The sequence below is a fragment of the Schistocerca cancellata genome, chromosome 4 (assembly GCF_023864275.1).
Source record: "Schistocerca cancellata isolate TAMUIC-IGC-003103 chromosome 4, iqSchCanc2.1, whole genome shotgun sequence".
Classification (NCBI taxonomy): domain Eukaryota; kingdom Metazoa; phylum Arthropoda; class Insecta; order Orthoptera; family Acrididae; genus Schistocerca; species Schistocerca cancellata.
In genome coordinates, this window is record NC_064629.1 from 863530418 (window position 1) to 863546413 (window position 15996).

A 15996-nucleotide genomic window follows, 5' to 3' on the forward strand; every position below is an offset into this window, starting at 1 on the left:
TGCCTGCATTCTATTCCTACTGCAAAAGACATCCCATGAATCATCACCACTCTCCTTCAAAACATCCACCCATTTGAGTATCCAACTAAGACCACCATAGCCCCTTCTGCATTTCATTTAAGTGCCACTGCCACATATTCCCAAAACCATTCTCATTTCCTCTTTTCCCGAGAAGACACTCTCACCTAATACATTCCCACCCAAACCTGACCAGCCATGCCAACTCCACATCACCCAAGATCCCTTCTGTCACCACACCCCTCTCACAACCACATCAACTACCTCCTCTCCTTTTTTTAAATTTCACTCCGATATCTTTCAAATAACATAGTGCTATTGGTCATTTGAAGCTTATTTCAATTTTGAATTTCCCACGATTTTTCTGTGTTGATTAAAGTGTAAACGTGAGTCTTGCAGTTTCTAAATTCTTCTCCATTTAAATCTTCAACAATGTAGGTTAGCATTATACTGGCTCCTATTACTCAAAATTTAGATAGTTTGGATGTTTTTGAATATAACGCCAATTAACAGAAATTTCTGGTCATTTGCATAATTTTGAACATGATGCTAATGCACACAAAATTCTGATTGTTCATATCCATTTGAACATGCAGTGAAATTCAGATTATATTCTGTACTTTTGAAAGTGATACCAATTTACAGAAAATTCAGATGATTCAAATACTTTCGAAAATAATCCTAACTTATGCTGAATCCATTTTTTTCAGATAATTTTGAATATGACAACGCTAATTTATGCCAACTGTAGATCGTTCAGATCCTTTTGAATATGGTATCAACTTATACAAAATTGAGACCATTCAAATACCTTTGAACATGGCAGTAATTTACAAAAAACTTTAGATTATTTAGATACTAATTCATGAACAATTCAGACTGTTAAAATCTTTTGAACATTGTGCTACAAAATTCAGATTGTTCGAATACTTTTGACTATGGCGCCAATTTAATGGTCTGTATGAATGAAATTACAATTTGTTCCTTCACGTGTGTGTAGCAGGTTTCTGCTGTCAGACACACCAGAACTTGACAAGGGTAGTGACAAAAACATCATTCTTCTCTCCCACTGGCGGATCATGAGCCGAATACCTTTGAAAAAAAGAGACAAGAAGAACAATGTCAAAGCTCATGACGCTGTTTTTGGAACTACAGGCTTCTCTTGCAGTTATTGCGTGAGAGTTGGGACTGTCAATTATTTCATTTAAAACTTCATTTAGCTCTGAACGGTTTTCATGAAAAGCACATACTGCTCTGACGTTACAGTTCCATCTTGTTTCGTCTTGGAATGCATTTACCAACAGCACTGTCGAGAATTACTGTGGGTTTGGAAGACCAGTGGAAGAAAGCTGGAATATCTTGAAGTGTGGGGAAAAGTAACCTTTCTGGATTTGTACCAGAACAGTTCTGTTGGAGAACTAAATGTAAATAATGTCCAAAATAGTGAGTAAAAATAGCTTGGCGGGGGGGGGGGGGGGTGCGGGAGCAAATTTCTCAGATCATAGATTGCAGACCATTTAGTTCTCACACCAGAATGGAAGCACCATCAAAGGTCTGGGCTACGAGTTTGTTCTTCGTATTTTTATTTTAACACATGCCAGTCAGCACAGAGAATAAAACAGCAGCAGTTCTAGCTTCGCTAACACCATGAAAACTAAAATTATGCCCTTGAACATCGCCTTTGGAGTCTACTAGTCTCAAAACAATGGAACATTGTGACTTGTTTGAAACATTTATTGTTTTATCCACAATGCAGGGATAAAATCAGGTTCTATCCAAACTGAGTGTATATATTCACAAATTTCCTCATTTATACATTCAATCAATTCGTCGTGTATAGTTTTTGAAACTCCCTAGATATATCCAGTTACCTTCTAGTGGCTGGCCTATGTGGCAGAACGGTTCTAGATGCTTCAGTCTGGAACTGCGCCACCGCTACGGTCGCAGGTTCGAATCCTGCCTCGGGCATGGATGTATGTGATGTACTTAGGTTAGTTAGGTTTAAGTAGTTCTAAGTTCTAGGGGACTGATGACCTCAGATGTTAAGTCCCATAGTGCTCAGAGCCATTTACCTTCTAGTGTGCTTTCAAATCCCCGTGTCTGTTTAACACAAGTTTAAAAATGGCTGTGGAATTTCCGGGACTCAGAGAATCTTTTGTCTCATCATTACCTCTGAAAGCTAGCTTCTGCTTACACGAAAGACCTATGATGTCAATTAGAATTTTCATTACCTCTCTGTTAGCTTTGACTTCATTGTTGTATGTGATTTTGATCAGTTTTTGATGTTCGTTAAGTAACTCTGAAATACTAAACAGTTGTTTGGATAGTTATTCATGTAAAATTAAATTACTTTGATGATCCTTAGAAGAAGCATGCAGTGCTAAACCGCTAAACAGATTCTTCAGACCGTTGAAAACCTCATAGAACCATGCAGTTTTTCTTCTTCTTAAGATAAAACATGGCCAGCAGAATAACTCTCCTTTTGAATGGCTAGCACATAACCACTTGTGCTTCTCAAACCATGAACTTTGAAATGCAGGTGTTCTGAAATTATATTCCTGAAGAACTTGTAGCACCAGTGATGGATGTCCTTCCTCCAAAATTTAATGTCGTTCAGTTTCACATCTCTTTCAAACGAAAGTTCTTGCAAGGAAATAATGGTATCCTCACTCGATAGTGTTGCACCAGTACTTGTGCAAGGCTGGGCTTCATCCATATTCACTGCAGATGGGACAACTAACGTGACAGAAATCTGGAGTGGCAGCACCACAGCTACTGGCCTTCCGTGTCATAGAAATGCATGGTAACATGGCTGCAGCACTTGTACCTCCTCTTCTGTTCCTAGTAGTGACATCCTGGTTACGACAGCAACCAAGCATTTTAATGTGGCCTGGCCTGTATCTGGCCAATTTGCGATATGCTTCGCACTTTTGTCTGCCTAAGATTGGCGTTAAGCTTCCGCACTTTGACTTGGTCTTTAGTGCTTGTTGTTTTGGAAAAATAACAGAAGCTAATGTCTTTTACACTCACTGACCTAGGAGCATAAAGGTTTACTGTAAAAAATAGTGCTACTACTACTACTACCACTACTACTACTACCACCACTTCTACCACAGAAAAGTGGGGAGGCCCAGCCTCCCTTCCCTCCTCTAATTGGTGCCACTGTTCTCTTTTTATCTCCACCTGTAACCATTAGCTTTCGTAAGTCACATACAGGTATGGTGTGGTGTGGTGTGGTGTGTGTGTGTGTGTGTGTGTGTGCATCTTTTGGCAGTTCTTTATTTAATATGGCCCAAAAAACTCTACTTTTAAAATATGACAGACTATACATACTGACTAGCTTGTTTTATTTTTGGTAAAAAGCGCTGCAATGTAATTGGCTGTTAGATTTTAATGCATACTATAGAATTTTTTTGAAACTTCCCACCTGCACCATTTTGTGTTTTTGAATTTCCCGCCACATTAATCTTGCAGTTTTAAACTTCCCATGATAGCCATCTTTGATTTTTTCAATTTCCCCCTCCAACATCATGATGACATCAAGCATTTAGTCCTGGCATGGAGACAGCCCACACTAACACTTGCTCTTGATGTCAGTGGTATCTCAAAGTTAAATACTGCAAGCAGTGCTATACAATTTGTCTGCCATTCAGAAATGGCGTTTGAATGTTAGTTGTCTGTGAAAAAAATCATGAAGAAGAAACTTCCACCAGCATGTTTCAGAATTCGACAATACTTGTACCATGGCCTATTGAGGCTGTACTTAATTGTTTCACAATACTGCTGCTCGCGTTACAGTTAAAGGTCGTTCTAGATGAGAATCTGCAAGAAGGAGTTATAAGGCTTTCTGAGTCCCTGTGTTTTCACTTATTTTTCTTGTCCCGAAACCTCAAGGTGAGGTGCGAATGGTTGTGGATTTCTACACCATTATTAAAAAGATCGTTGTACAGTCCATTTGAGAAAGCAAAAGTGTTTACTACCTTTGACCTTAATTAGGCCTATTTCCAACTGCCCTTTACTGAGAAGTCAAAACGAGTAAGGGCTTTTGCGACTGATTGGAATGGTTTCGGATACAACTGGGTCTCCTTCGACTTGTCAACCAGAGCAGCAATGTCATCTCATGTTTTGGACAACGTCTTTTTGGGTTTAAAATTTCGCTGTGTATATTACTATTCAGATGATCTAGTAATTTTTAGTCAAAATTTTCAGAAACATCTGAGCCATATGAGAGAGATTCTTAAATTATTCCGAGAAACGGAGTGTACAGCCAAGCCATCTAAATTAAAATTTGCCCAGACTGAGATCGCCTTTCTAGGACACACAGTTTTATCAGCGGGAATTAGTATCCACCAAATCCAAATGGAAACAATTCACATCTGCGCACCACCTTACAGCTTGAAGGCAATAACTCGTTTCGTGGACATGGAGAATTTTTTTCGGAAATTCGTCCTGAATTTCACCTAGTTAGCAGCACCCCTTACTGAACTAAAGAAGAAAGGGAGAAACTTTTAGAGAGATCCTTCACAGCAGACATCTTTTGAAGCCATAAAGGCTGCACTGGCTAGACCTCCAGTTCTGGCGATGCCCAATTTTAACATAGAATTTATTGTCCAAGCAGATGCGCCTATGTCTGTGGTTGCTGCTGTCCTTGCTGAAGAACATCCTAGTGGGAGCCACTCTGTGGTTTATGGATCCTCTCTGGAAGTAAAGTACGCCATAATGAACTCGAGATCTTGGTGGTATTGTTGGCTCAGGAAAAGTTCAAGATGTATTTAGAGCACTATACATTCCAGGTTGAAACTGAAAACCAAGCACTTGGTTCAATGCTCTCTAGGCCAAGGAGAATGGGGATTATTGCCTGGTGGACACATAGGATATCAGCCTTTCATTTTAGGGTTAAACATATCCTTGTAACGGAAAATGTTTTATCTGAAGGTCTTAGCTACATGTTTGGCGAGTAGAATGAGAGAGAATTTCAGGAAGGTGAAGAAGTTCAATTTGTTACCACAGAACCAAGTGAGGCAGCGTGTTCTGTTTTAATGGGGCTTTCCATCTTTTTAAGGATGTAGAGGAAATACAAGATGCAGAGATGGAGTTGTCTGGTTGTGGAGCAGTAAGAAAAGGATGAGATGATAAGATGATATATTCTAAGGAGAAATATCTTATGTTGCCCAGATTGGGGACGTTGAGGAGATAAGATTATATTACTCTCTGAACTGGTTCCATGTCTACTCAAATAGTATCATAAGAAATCTATAGTTGACCACTTGATTACTTACAAAACAAGGAGGAAGATCTGGGAAAACTTTGTTTGGAATGTCATGGACAAAGAAATTAGGAATTTCCTCCAGTCATAGAAACTGTGTTGTCTAAGTAATCTTTCTGTTGTCTCGAAAGTCACACAAGCACAGTGGCAGAAAATGTATGTAGATTACATTGGCCCATTTCTATGGTCTAGGGATGGGAACCAAGTTGCTCTAGTTTGCCTGAATGCATGTTCACGTTTTCGTTGGTTAATCCCTAATAGAAATGTCACTGCACTACTGACAGTTAAGTGTTTACAAGGAATTTTTGATAACTTAGAATGTGTAGACTCTTAATATCAGATAATGCCATGGCATTCCCATCAGGTGCCTTTATGAATAATGACAGGTATCAAAAAAAAGAATAAGCAGATGGTGTAAGTAAAGGGACATGTAAGCTTTAGCGATGTTTCATAGGTCCTGTCCATATTGTCCGATTGATCACTTCAGTCATATTGTTATTAAGGGACCCACAGAAACACAAATCCTTAGGGTACACCTCTCCCAAACCAAACTGTATCTGGGGGAGACTTCACCTGAATGAAATTCAGCTGCATAATGTGATTTCATGATTGCAAGATATGCCATGAGTGCTAAAGGTAACTTAAATAATATTGTTACAGTGTAATTTATTATCAGTAGAAGTGATTGATCACTATTGTGAATGTATAACTGTATGCTACTCTAAATTCAGCCCAAATGTCCGTGGTAAAAAGAGTGCTTCCCTACTGTGGTCCCTTAAAGGTAGCTGAAGGCACACTTGCTAATTAAGCACTTATGTGACAGGGTAGCCCTACGACAGACATTTTGCAACACAATAAGAAACACAAGTATTGTATTGTATGTTAATTGGGGGCCTAGAAACGACAGAGAGGCTCCATCCCCGGCGCAGCTGCAGTGGTCCACAATCCAACGACGACTACCGCAGTTCACTTCACCCCTCTGCCACCCCAAACTGAATTACTCTTTCAGGCTTATTGTGCGGTTCAGCCCCTGGTGGACCACCCACACCCCCCTCCTCCCATGGAACGCTTCACACCAGACGAGTGTAACCCCCTATGTTTGCGTGGTAGAGTAACGGTGATGTACGCATACGTGGAGAACTTATTTGCACAGCAATCCCTGACATAGTGTAGCTGAGGCGGAATAAGGGGAACCAGCTCGTATTCGCCGAGGCAGATGGAAAACCAACTAAAAACCATCCACAGACTGGCCAGCTCCCCAGACCTTGATGCAAGTCCGCCCCGCAGATTCCAGCCAGGGACCAGGTGCTCCTTCCCAATCCGGAAAGCCGTGCGTTAGACTGCACCGCTAACTGGGTGGGCAACAAAAAGTAACATTTATTAACATTGTGTTACAAATGGTAATTAATTTTGTTGCAGTTTTATGTGTTGCACTTGATGTCCTAGACCAAATACAATGATCTAAACTTCGCTATCTTTCGGCGGACTTGATATTCTCACTATAACTGACAGAAATGGCTCCAGACACTCTTGATAGTCCACTCACTCTGTAAATGCAACTGCTAAGTGGGAAGTTAGTTTTCAGAGTACTGTACTGAGCTGGCTGCAGACACTGAATTGAACCATGTGACTACTGGTTAGGAACTGTTTCAATGTCCACAGTACATCATGTTTTGGTGCCTGTCAGCAGAAAGATTTTCGTGTCTGCCAGTACAAGGCAGAAGGAATGTAGGCCGCAGTTGACAGCACTCCCCAAAGCGACTATTCAGACTATTGTAGGATATAAACAATGCACTTATTCTTGTCAGGACAAAGTGCTAGTAAGAAACCACCACCCCCTCCTGTAAAGCAAAGAATAAGACTCACAAGTTTTTCTCCCTGTACGTTGAGTCCTTTGGAATACAGGACTTGGTTTTTGCTAGTGTAAATGTGCTGGAGACACTGTTGACCAAACAAGTGATAGGAATCCATCACTATTGTAATCTAAAACCCTTTTCACAGTAGATTTAGTCTGTGTATTTTCTGTAATCCATAGTGTACTTAGTTGAAATTAGATACCCCTTACCGATAAGGTTTTGCTTCTGTTTAGCTATAAGTTTTCCGTGAGTTTTTTTTGCGTAGTTCCTTGTACCTTGCGTTAGGTTGAGTTGTACATGTTTCTCTTTGACAGGGTAGCATTTTATGTGCCTAGCATTTATTTTGTTTGAGGGGTGTGTGTCCACGGGCCCACACGATTTGCTTTCACACTCAATGGGGAAGACTTCTCCTTATTGTGAGTATAATTCATGTTTTGACTGTTTATATGCATCACCTCTCTGTGTTATACAGATGAGTTTATTGGTGAATGCCTTATAATTAGAATTTTGTCACCCATACTAAACAACTGGAAAGAGAATCCATGTCAGCGACTGATTGTATGGACTGATTTATGAGTGAATGCCACAGATGTTATGTTAAATGTAAGGATTTGGGGAGAATGAAATCTGATATTTTTGGAACAATCTACCAGATGATTGGTACTGGCTTTTTTCGTGGAAAGCATGTTTGTATTGCTTACAACTGATTTAAAAAATAATGTTACATAAATAGTTGTTTCCATGGCTCCACATTCACAATATAAACTCGTGTCAAGAAATTAAATGTTGGATCAACATTTGGGGTTGTGATAAAGTGTATAGATACTACAATTTGCTCATTGAAGTGCACGACCATTTCAGAATTGGTCTGTCTGAGTGCAGGCGGACGAGAGCTTCTAACAGATGGTAGAGGTGAGTGAGTCACTGAGGGATGAGTGATTCACTGACACCCACCATTATCTGCTGTAATCCCCCGAGTCACAGTTTGGGGTGTGCCCTTTGTAGCACAGCACAGCACCAAACAAAGTGCTGCTGCAGCACTTTCTCCTATGGTAAAGGAAGTTGTTGTGCAACAATTTCTTCAGACTTAGCTGAGCCTCAGAATTTTAATTTCATTCACCTGCACATGCACTCATGCATGTTAAACATAACTAATTGTTTTGATATCGATGTGCAAGTCGCCGAAGTGGCGTCAAATCGAAAGACTTGCACTCGGCGAACGGTCTACCTGATGGGAGGCCCTCGTCACACATTTTTTTTTATTTTTACCTCTTGGCTTACACAATACACTATATATTCAAACATTATTCACAGATAAATGCAAGGCACATGCCACCGCTTTCATTGAACCCATATTTTCACACATGTGTCTGGCCAAATGAGGCAGCATTTTATACAATTTATTCTCTTAAATTACTTGGTTTCATTTCTTGCCCACTGTCAGAGTTCAGTGACACTCTTTAATATTAATCAATATTTTACAGATAAATAATATGGACTATTGTCCTTGTGGCCATTCTATACAGTATTATAAGTGGTTCATCGTATGTAATCTCCAGTGAGCGACAATAATTGCAATATTCACTTTTTGTGAACTAATACTGGTTTATAACTCAAAAATTTATCTTCATTTCACATTTACGATTCTGCTAAAATACTGCACAATATTTCTGTGTTGAGTAAAATTACAATCATGCTCATAGAAGCAAGGCTACCATGTTAACCTGCACTATAAAATGATGCTGTAATAGTTTTATTCGAATCAGATGGGACAGAGATTACCTGTTTTACAGTTTAATGTTTGCAAACAAATTTTTGTAAGAGTATATAATAATCAGGTAGTACCATAGTTATCTTTAAATTCTGTTGTCATTTGAATCAAACAAGCTACAACACATTGCTATTTTTATTATTGTTGGATGGGAGACTGTTAGGAGGTTCGTTGTTTGAGTTCCAGTGCTTGTTTCATGTAGATTTTTCGTGATGTGTCAATATTCTATAATTTTAAGTAATATTGTCTTTATACTGGTTGCTGGTGAGAAGGAAAGTTAGTTATTAGTATTTTATTAATGATCTCATTCATAAGCAGCCATATCACAGTCATCACAGTCGCTCAAGAGAGTTATAATTAAGCCTTACCTGTTTAATCAGAATCGGACGATGACTCTCCTTGTCCACAGTCTCGGTGATTCGAAACGATCTGCAATCCTGTGTACATAAAATGTCTTGGTTTTCTTCCATTGCATAGTCAGTCGGGAAACCTCAGATCAAGTGGAATGTTTGCTTTGATAGAGTTTAATTATCCGATGAAATAATGGATCTCTTGGATCTAATAACTGCAGGTTCATTTCCAATTCATCGGAAGTTCCCTTCTGATTGCCAACGAAACGACACCTCCGTGCAAATTTCCAATTAGAGAATACATATATGATAAAATTCCTTGCACACCTTTGATGTAAATGCTCAGTATATATTTTCAATCTCTTTCTTCCAGTAATCTCGATAGCAAAATTACAATTATTCTTTTGTGTTAGCAGAAGAGCCAACACCGTGTTACGAGTGGAGGCCGAAATGCACGCGTTTTAGATCACGCAGGCTGGCGTGAGGAGGGAAGAACTATACTGGAGTGAGGTCTGGAACATGACAAGGAATGAGAATTCAGAAAGCGGACGTAATTACTTTGATACTTAACTTTAATCCATTAATGATGAACGTCGCACATGACGGTACATGATTCACAATATTATCTGTTCAGAATACATTCTTGAAGATAGTAATTATAGTAACTGAATATGGCGCCTTGCTAGGTCGTAGCAAATGACGTAGCTGAAGGCTATGTTAAACTGTTGTCTCTGAAAATGAGAGCGTATGTAGACAGTGAACCATCGCTAGCAAAGTCAGCTGTACAACTGGGGTGAGTGCTAGGGAGTCTCTCTAGACTAGACCTGCCGTGTGGTGGCGCTCGGTCTGCAATCACTGATAGTGGCGACACGCGGGTCAGACGTATACTAGTGGACCACGGCCGATTTAAAAGCTACCACCTAGAAAGTGTGGTGTCTGGCGGTGACACCACATATTCAATGCGGCTATTCGGCACGGAGAAGATCCTAGAAGTCCCCTCAACACACCAGAGAGAATATTACAAAGCGTAATTATGCTCTCATGGAATAGTAATAGTACTGTACTACTTTGCGCATCGATTCTGCGAGTATATAGATGGTCAAGTAGGAAACGTAATTCACTCATAGATTTGTGCAGAGATAATTAGTAGAATATAAAGAGATATTACAATTCACTGACTATCGAGGATTGTAATCGTGGGAGTTTTATTCTTTTCGAAAAGAGACGTGATGGGCTGATATGACATCACAGACAAATATCGCTATGCGATGTTTGATTATTTTTCATTACTTTATTTTTCTTAAAAATGCTGGAGGAAAGTACATGGCTCCTTTGCACAGGAATAAGGTTTCAAATTATCTTGACAAAGATGACCTAATCCAGGGTTGCGTTTCTGCTCTCTGTGGCCACTTGAAGGTCTCTATATGTATGAGAAATAACTTCCCAGGGAACTGTGGTTTGCAGAAGTCGGCGACGCAAGGACTTTTGTCAACACAGGTGGCGTTGTCCTTTATAGCCTGTGGTAAGTCATTGAGGGTTCCTAGAGAATCAATGAGTGTGACTAAGGAAGCTTACTCAAGGCAAATGTAAGAACATGCTGTTGCAGCTATGCTGTGCAGCATGAGAGAATTAGGTGTATTGTCATCCAACCAAGTAAATCGGTTGGCCTCTGCCCCATAGCGAGAATGGCATGACAGTGAGCGTTACCAAACAACTATGGGACACTGCTATCAGCTTTTTTTTTTTTTTTTTTTTTTTTTTTTTTTTTTTTTTTTTTTTTTTTTAAGCAGAGGGGCGAGTACATTTAATTTAAGGAGGACTTGATACTTGGTTGTCTGGTCATGGAAAGAGAGGAGTCTGGTCCAACTTCGACCAGGCGCGCTTGCTTAGTTTTCGAGTAAGTTTTACACTTTGCGTTTGTGCTATCCTCTTTCTGAGCAGTTCACAATTTGTGTGACCTGCTACACAACTTATGTTGCTTCATTGATTGTATTGTTTCATGGATCTTGAATCCGTTTACCCTTGAGTTACAAGCTACATAGATTAGGAAAGTGTACCGCATTTCCCAAGCAGTCTTCCAGACAATTCTGAGGTACACCCCTATTTGTTAGCGCTACATTCATTATGCATTTGAGCTTCTAGTGAGCCACCGTTTGCTATAAATATTACGACAATTAACATTCTTTCTACTAATAATTCATTGTCAATAATTTTCATTATGCCTCATATCGAACTTTAATGTCAAACAATCAATATTGTAAAACGCAGACTTGATTTGCATTTCCAAACTTAATTGTCCTACAACAGATCTTGATGAGGTTACCTTTCAATAAAAAAGTAATCGGTACATAGACAGCACACACCACAGCCAAGCTCCAACATGACACAAAACATAGATATTTGAATATGTTTATTTTGTATAAAAACAACAAAACGTCATATGTGTAAAGAGAGGACATATATGGAATTTTAAAATTTTTTGACAGTAGTGGACAGGCTATCAATCGTTTGGCAACATACGTGTTCCTAATTATTTTCTTCTGTAACGCTAGGAGCCTCATGACATGTGCTGAATTTCACCAGAATATGCCATAACAGTTAACTGACTCAAAGTAGCAGAGACCGACAACCTTTCTGGTGTCTATGTTTGTGGCACTTGACCAAATACACATCGCTGTCGCTATGTTTTTAAACTTACTGGATAATTTACAACATAAATTTTTGTCGAGATTTAGGTGTAAGTAGTTTGCAGACTTTGCTTCTGTGATATCCTCATCACTGCAAGTTATTTTTATGTCAATCTGTTCTCATCATTTAGTTTCACACAGCATCAGTTTAGTTTTAGTTACTTCTGGTTGTAAGCCGTTTCAATGGAACCAACATTTAAGTTTTTCTAATCTATTTTTGACACTTTCTGGAATTCTTTCAGTCACCTCCCTTTGTATTACAACTAATATGTCTTTAGCAAATAAAACTGAGTGAAGTGCATGTGGTAGGTCCTTTACGAAGAAAAAGGATGGATAGGAACCCAATATCGAACCTCCTGATCCTCCTTGGAAAATTGTTTTCCAATGTGAGGAGTAATTACTTGTATTTGAAGTTACGCCTCGGCAAATAGTTTTCCAGTTTGAGGAATAATTGCTTGAATTTGAAGTTACAATTTTCCCATCTGTTAAGTACGAGATGAGCCATTGGAAAGCAGTGTGTCTGATTCTATAAACCTGTAATTCGCGGACAAGCAAGGAGCTGTTCATTGAATCGACTGCATGGGTCAGATCACAGAATATTTCTGTGACCTTCTTACATGTGGAATATTTTTCAATAAATTCATTGATGGCATTTTCAGTGTTTGAATTAGATCAAAATATTCAGTAAAAATTCATTATTTCATTCTGTAATACCTATTTAATGTTGCTACACTCAAACTTCATATGGGAAATTGATGATATATTTTGAAGTTCTTTGTGCTGGGTGTGTTGCCTTTTGTTTTTGACGAAGTTCTCAGGCAACGTAAGTTCAAGAGGTAAGAGGGAAGTTGTGTTTGTATTGCGAATTGTGTGTGAAAGTTTAGTTGTTTGTCAGTGTATTTACAACCTTAGAATGTTTGTTCAGATGGGTTGAATTGCCGAGAGAGAGAGGAAAAGAACTTAAGTTTTTCTTAGAGTAAATGTACGTACTTCCAGTGAGATATGTTTGAAACATAGATATGGGAGGTTTTTGTCATTTTATGAATGATTAATAGTTATATATAGAAATTGGGTGTATTACAGGATGGAGGCGTTAATACCGGTGATCAACAAACTGCAGGATGTGTTCAGTACTATTGGCGCCGACTCTATACAGTTACCTCAAATTATAGTAGTCGGCACGCAGGTATGTACAATAACTACAGAACGGTGTTTACATCTGATGACATAAATAAGTAAGTGTTATATGTTATAGGTTCTTAGTGAACATCGAGATTAATTCTGTTGTACACCGGTTTAAGTACGGTGTATGTCGGATGATAGAGCAAGCGAATGTAATCACAAGACCGGATTTATTTTGTGAAATTGTTCTGTAGAAAATGATACTTAGTTCGAAGAAGAGCTCTGTGACAAGTGCATAATTTCTTTTAAAGAGCTACATTATTGTAGCAGAAACTATTGTTGTGACTTTATATCGTTTCTTGTAAACGTCCAAGGAAGGTGGCATAATGCTAGGCCTTTCTACTTTTATGGCAGCGATTGTGTAGTTTTTTCAGTGACAGGGAATTTGTACAGACAGTTATGTTTAGTAAGTACTCATAACTATTAATAGGTAAATACCAAGGGAAGAAGATAGTTCAATGTGGTATTGATAACGGTTTTATTTTGACATTGTTAATATTAATTTTCATTAAAATTTTTAATGTGTTTATGTGGATGCTCCAAAACATCAAATAGCGAACAGAATTTTTTGTTTATGATCTGGAATCAGCATTATAATGTTCACATATTGATTGATAATGCATCAGAGATACCACAGTTGGGCCCTGATGCCTTTCAAATCTGCATGTGACATTTGAAGAATGTTGGTATTATTTTCATTAGGGTGCAGTGGGAACCACTCCGAATGATCAACAACCTTAGCAAGTGAAGAATTTATTTTTGTAAATAAATTTAAAAAATATATCTGCAAAAATCTTCCTTATGAAGAACACCTATCAGTGATTTAGAATGATCAGTTTATTTTCAATTAAAAAAAGATGCTTCTTGGCATTATAATAAGATTACCTTTGTAAAAAAACTAAGAAGTTCTGCATAATCATTTCAAAATATTTCCATTTTATGTTATGCCTGTGCTATATGACTTTATCCATTGTTTTGGCATCTTTCTTACATTATGAAACTTTGAAGGTTTTTGAGGGTTTGTGCTCTGATATTTGTGATCGTGGTGTTATAGCGATCACTAGAGACACAGCACTTTGCCTCAGTTATGATGAAATATAGTGCATTTGCTTCAAAAAATGTCCAATAGTCAATGCACAAATCTGCTTTAATTAGTTATATTAGTGATTATATGACAATAAAAATGGTAATAAGCCTATTGACTGGTGATCCTGAAATCCTTGGACAGGTGGTTGCTGGACAATATAAAACAATGTCACCAATGCAACACTATGTGATTTGAACTGATTGCCATGGGCATCAACTTGCAAGCTGTTTATTCTGTGCACACACTTGGCTAGTCCAGTTAATCTACTGCAACAACCTAAAAGTTTAATGTCTCTATTCTCCCAATATTTTTTTTTTTTTTCTTCTTACTGAATCATGCCAGTACTATGTACTGTGATGCTATACATTGGCCACCACTGAAAGTGTGATGATTGGATGCCATACAGTTAAAGAGAACTATGAACATTGAAAACAATATGGAACATGCAGTAGCATTGCTAAATCAGTTTGCGTTTGCACTGTCATATTTGTCTAAAAAACTAGGCATGATGATTAAAAATGAGAACAGTCGTTTCTGTGCTAGCAATTCTGGTGGAACTGTTTATAAAAGTCAGTCAGTGTAATGGAAACCTATTGAGATTAATTGGGTACAGCAGAGAAAACTGGTTTTTCTGTACTGACATCAACCAGGATTTGTAGACTACATCAGTAGTATCATCTGTGGTGCATCTGATACATATTTGATTTGGAAGATAGTGTAACTGTGGTAGTATGCCATATAAGATACTTGGAGATCCTCTTTTAGTGTAACAGTGAAAAGGTGCACTGAATTCTAATAAAAGAGCAAGAAGAGAATATAGCCAGAGTCTTAGGGTCTCAGTAATTTATCTAGTTCCATTAGGCAACAATGCTTGTCCAGCTTGGTGATGTCTTTGGGCAGTTGTCGTAGACATCGCCTGGTTGCATTCCCGTAAGCTATTTTAACAGTTTGTATGCTGGGGGAAAGTAAAGTTTCACATTTGTATAGTGTTTCGGTATTGTTGGTGGTGGTCTCCGGTCGCCTCCCCCCCCCCCCCCCCCCCAACCCCCTCTTCCCCCTACCTGTTGCCCACCGTTGTTCCATCTTTGGATGATCATCATTGTCGATTAATTGCTGAGAGGAGGTACGCTTCACTTCCACTAACATTAAAGAACATAGGGACACACTGTAAGAAAACAGATGCTTAGCTGGGTGGTAACATGCTTGCCTCTCATGCAAGTGGGCCTGGGTTTGATTCCCGCCCAGGTTGGAGATTTTCTCCGCTCGTGGACTGGGTGTTGTGTGTCCACATGATCATTTCATCCAGACCACTGGCTCACAAGTCGCTCAGTGTGGTGTTGACTGCAATCAGACTTGCACTTGGCGGTCGTACTTCACCAGATGGGGCCTCCTGGCCAACAGTGCCATACTCTCATCATCATTTAGTGAGGCCTGATGGATAAATCTTAATAGCAGAGGGGTCAGTGCAGTCATAGCCCAAGATGTTAAACAAAATATTTGAAGGTATTGTGTGGACTCACTTGCAATGTACTAATTTTATGAACTTTCAAAAGGCACACTTGGCAGGAAGTGTACAACACAGACAGTTGCAAGGAGGAAAAGAGCTTTAATAAGTGGCTTGTTTGTGTAAATACTGACATTATATTTCTGTGTAATATAAGAAATAGGACCTATATCACAACTGGCAGTTGTAGTGGAGTTACTGAATTTAATAGCAGATAATGCTGCTAAGTTCTACGACATGTTACCAGACACGTTCTACCATTGAGTTACACTAAA

At 38.8% G+C, this 15996-nt stretch overlaps 1 protein-coding gene across 5 annotated transcripts in view; it reads left to right on the forward strand.

The window, feature by feature from the left end:
• Nucleotides 1-12690: 12690 nt before the first annotated feature.
• LOC126184997 (dynamin-1-like protein) overlaps nucleotides 12691-15996 on the forward strand; it is an 81331-nt gene continuing 78025 nt past the window's right edge. For 2 of the 5 annotated variants that reach the window (XM_049927710.1, XM_049927713.1), the window contains exons 1-2: nucleotides 12762-12930; nucleotides 13032-13134. In XM_049927710.1, the coding sequence (XP_049783667.1) occupies nucleotides 12929-12930; nucleotides 13032-13134 (105 nt within the window). In that variant the 5' untranslated portion in view covers nucleotides 12762-12928. Of the gene's footprint in view, nucleotides 12931-13013; nucleotides 13135-15996 lie in introns of all 5 variants that reach the window. The other 3 variants (XM_049927711.1, XM_049927712.1, XM_049927714.1) reach the window with 3 other exon arrangements.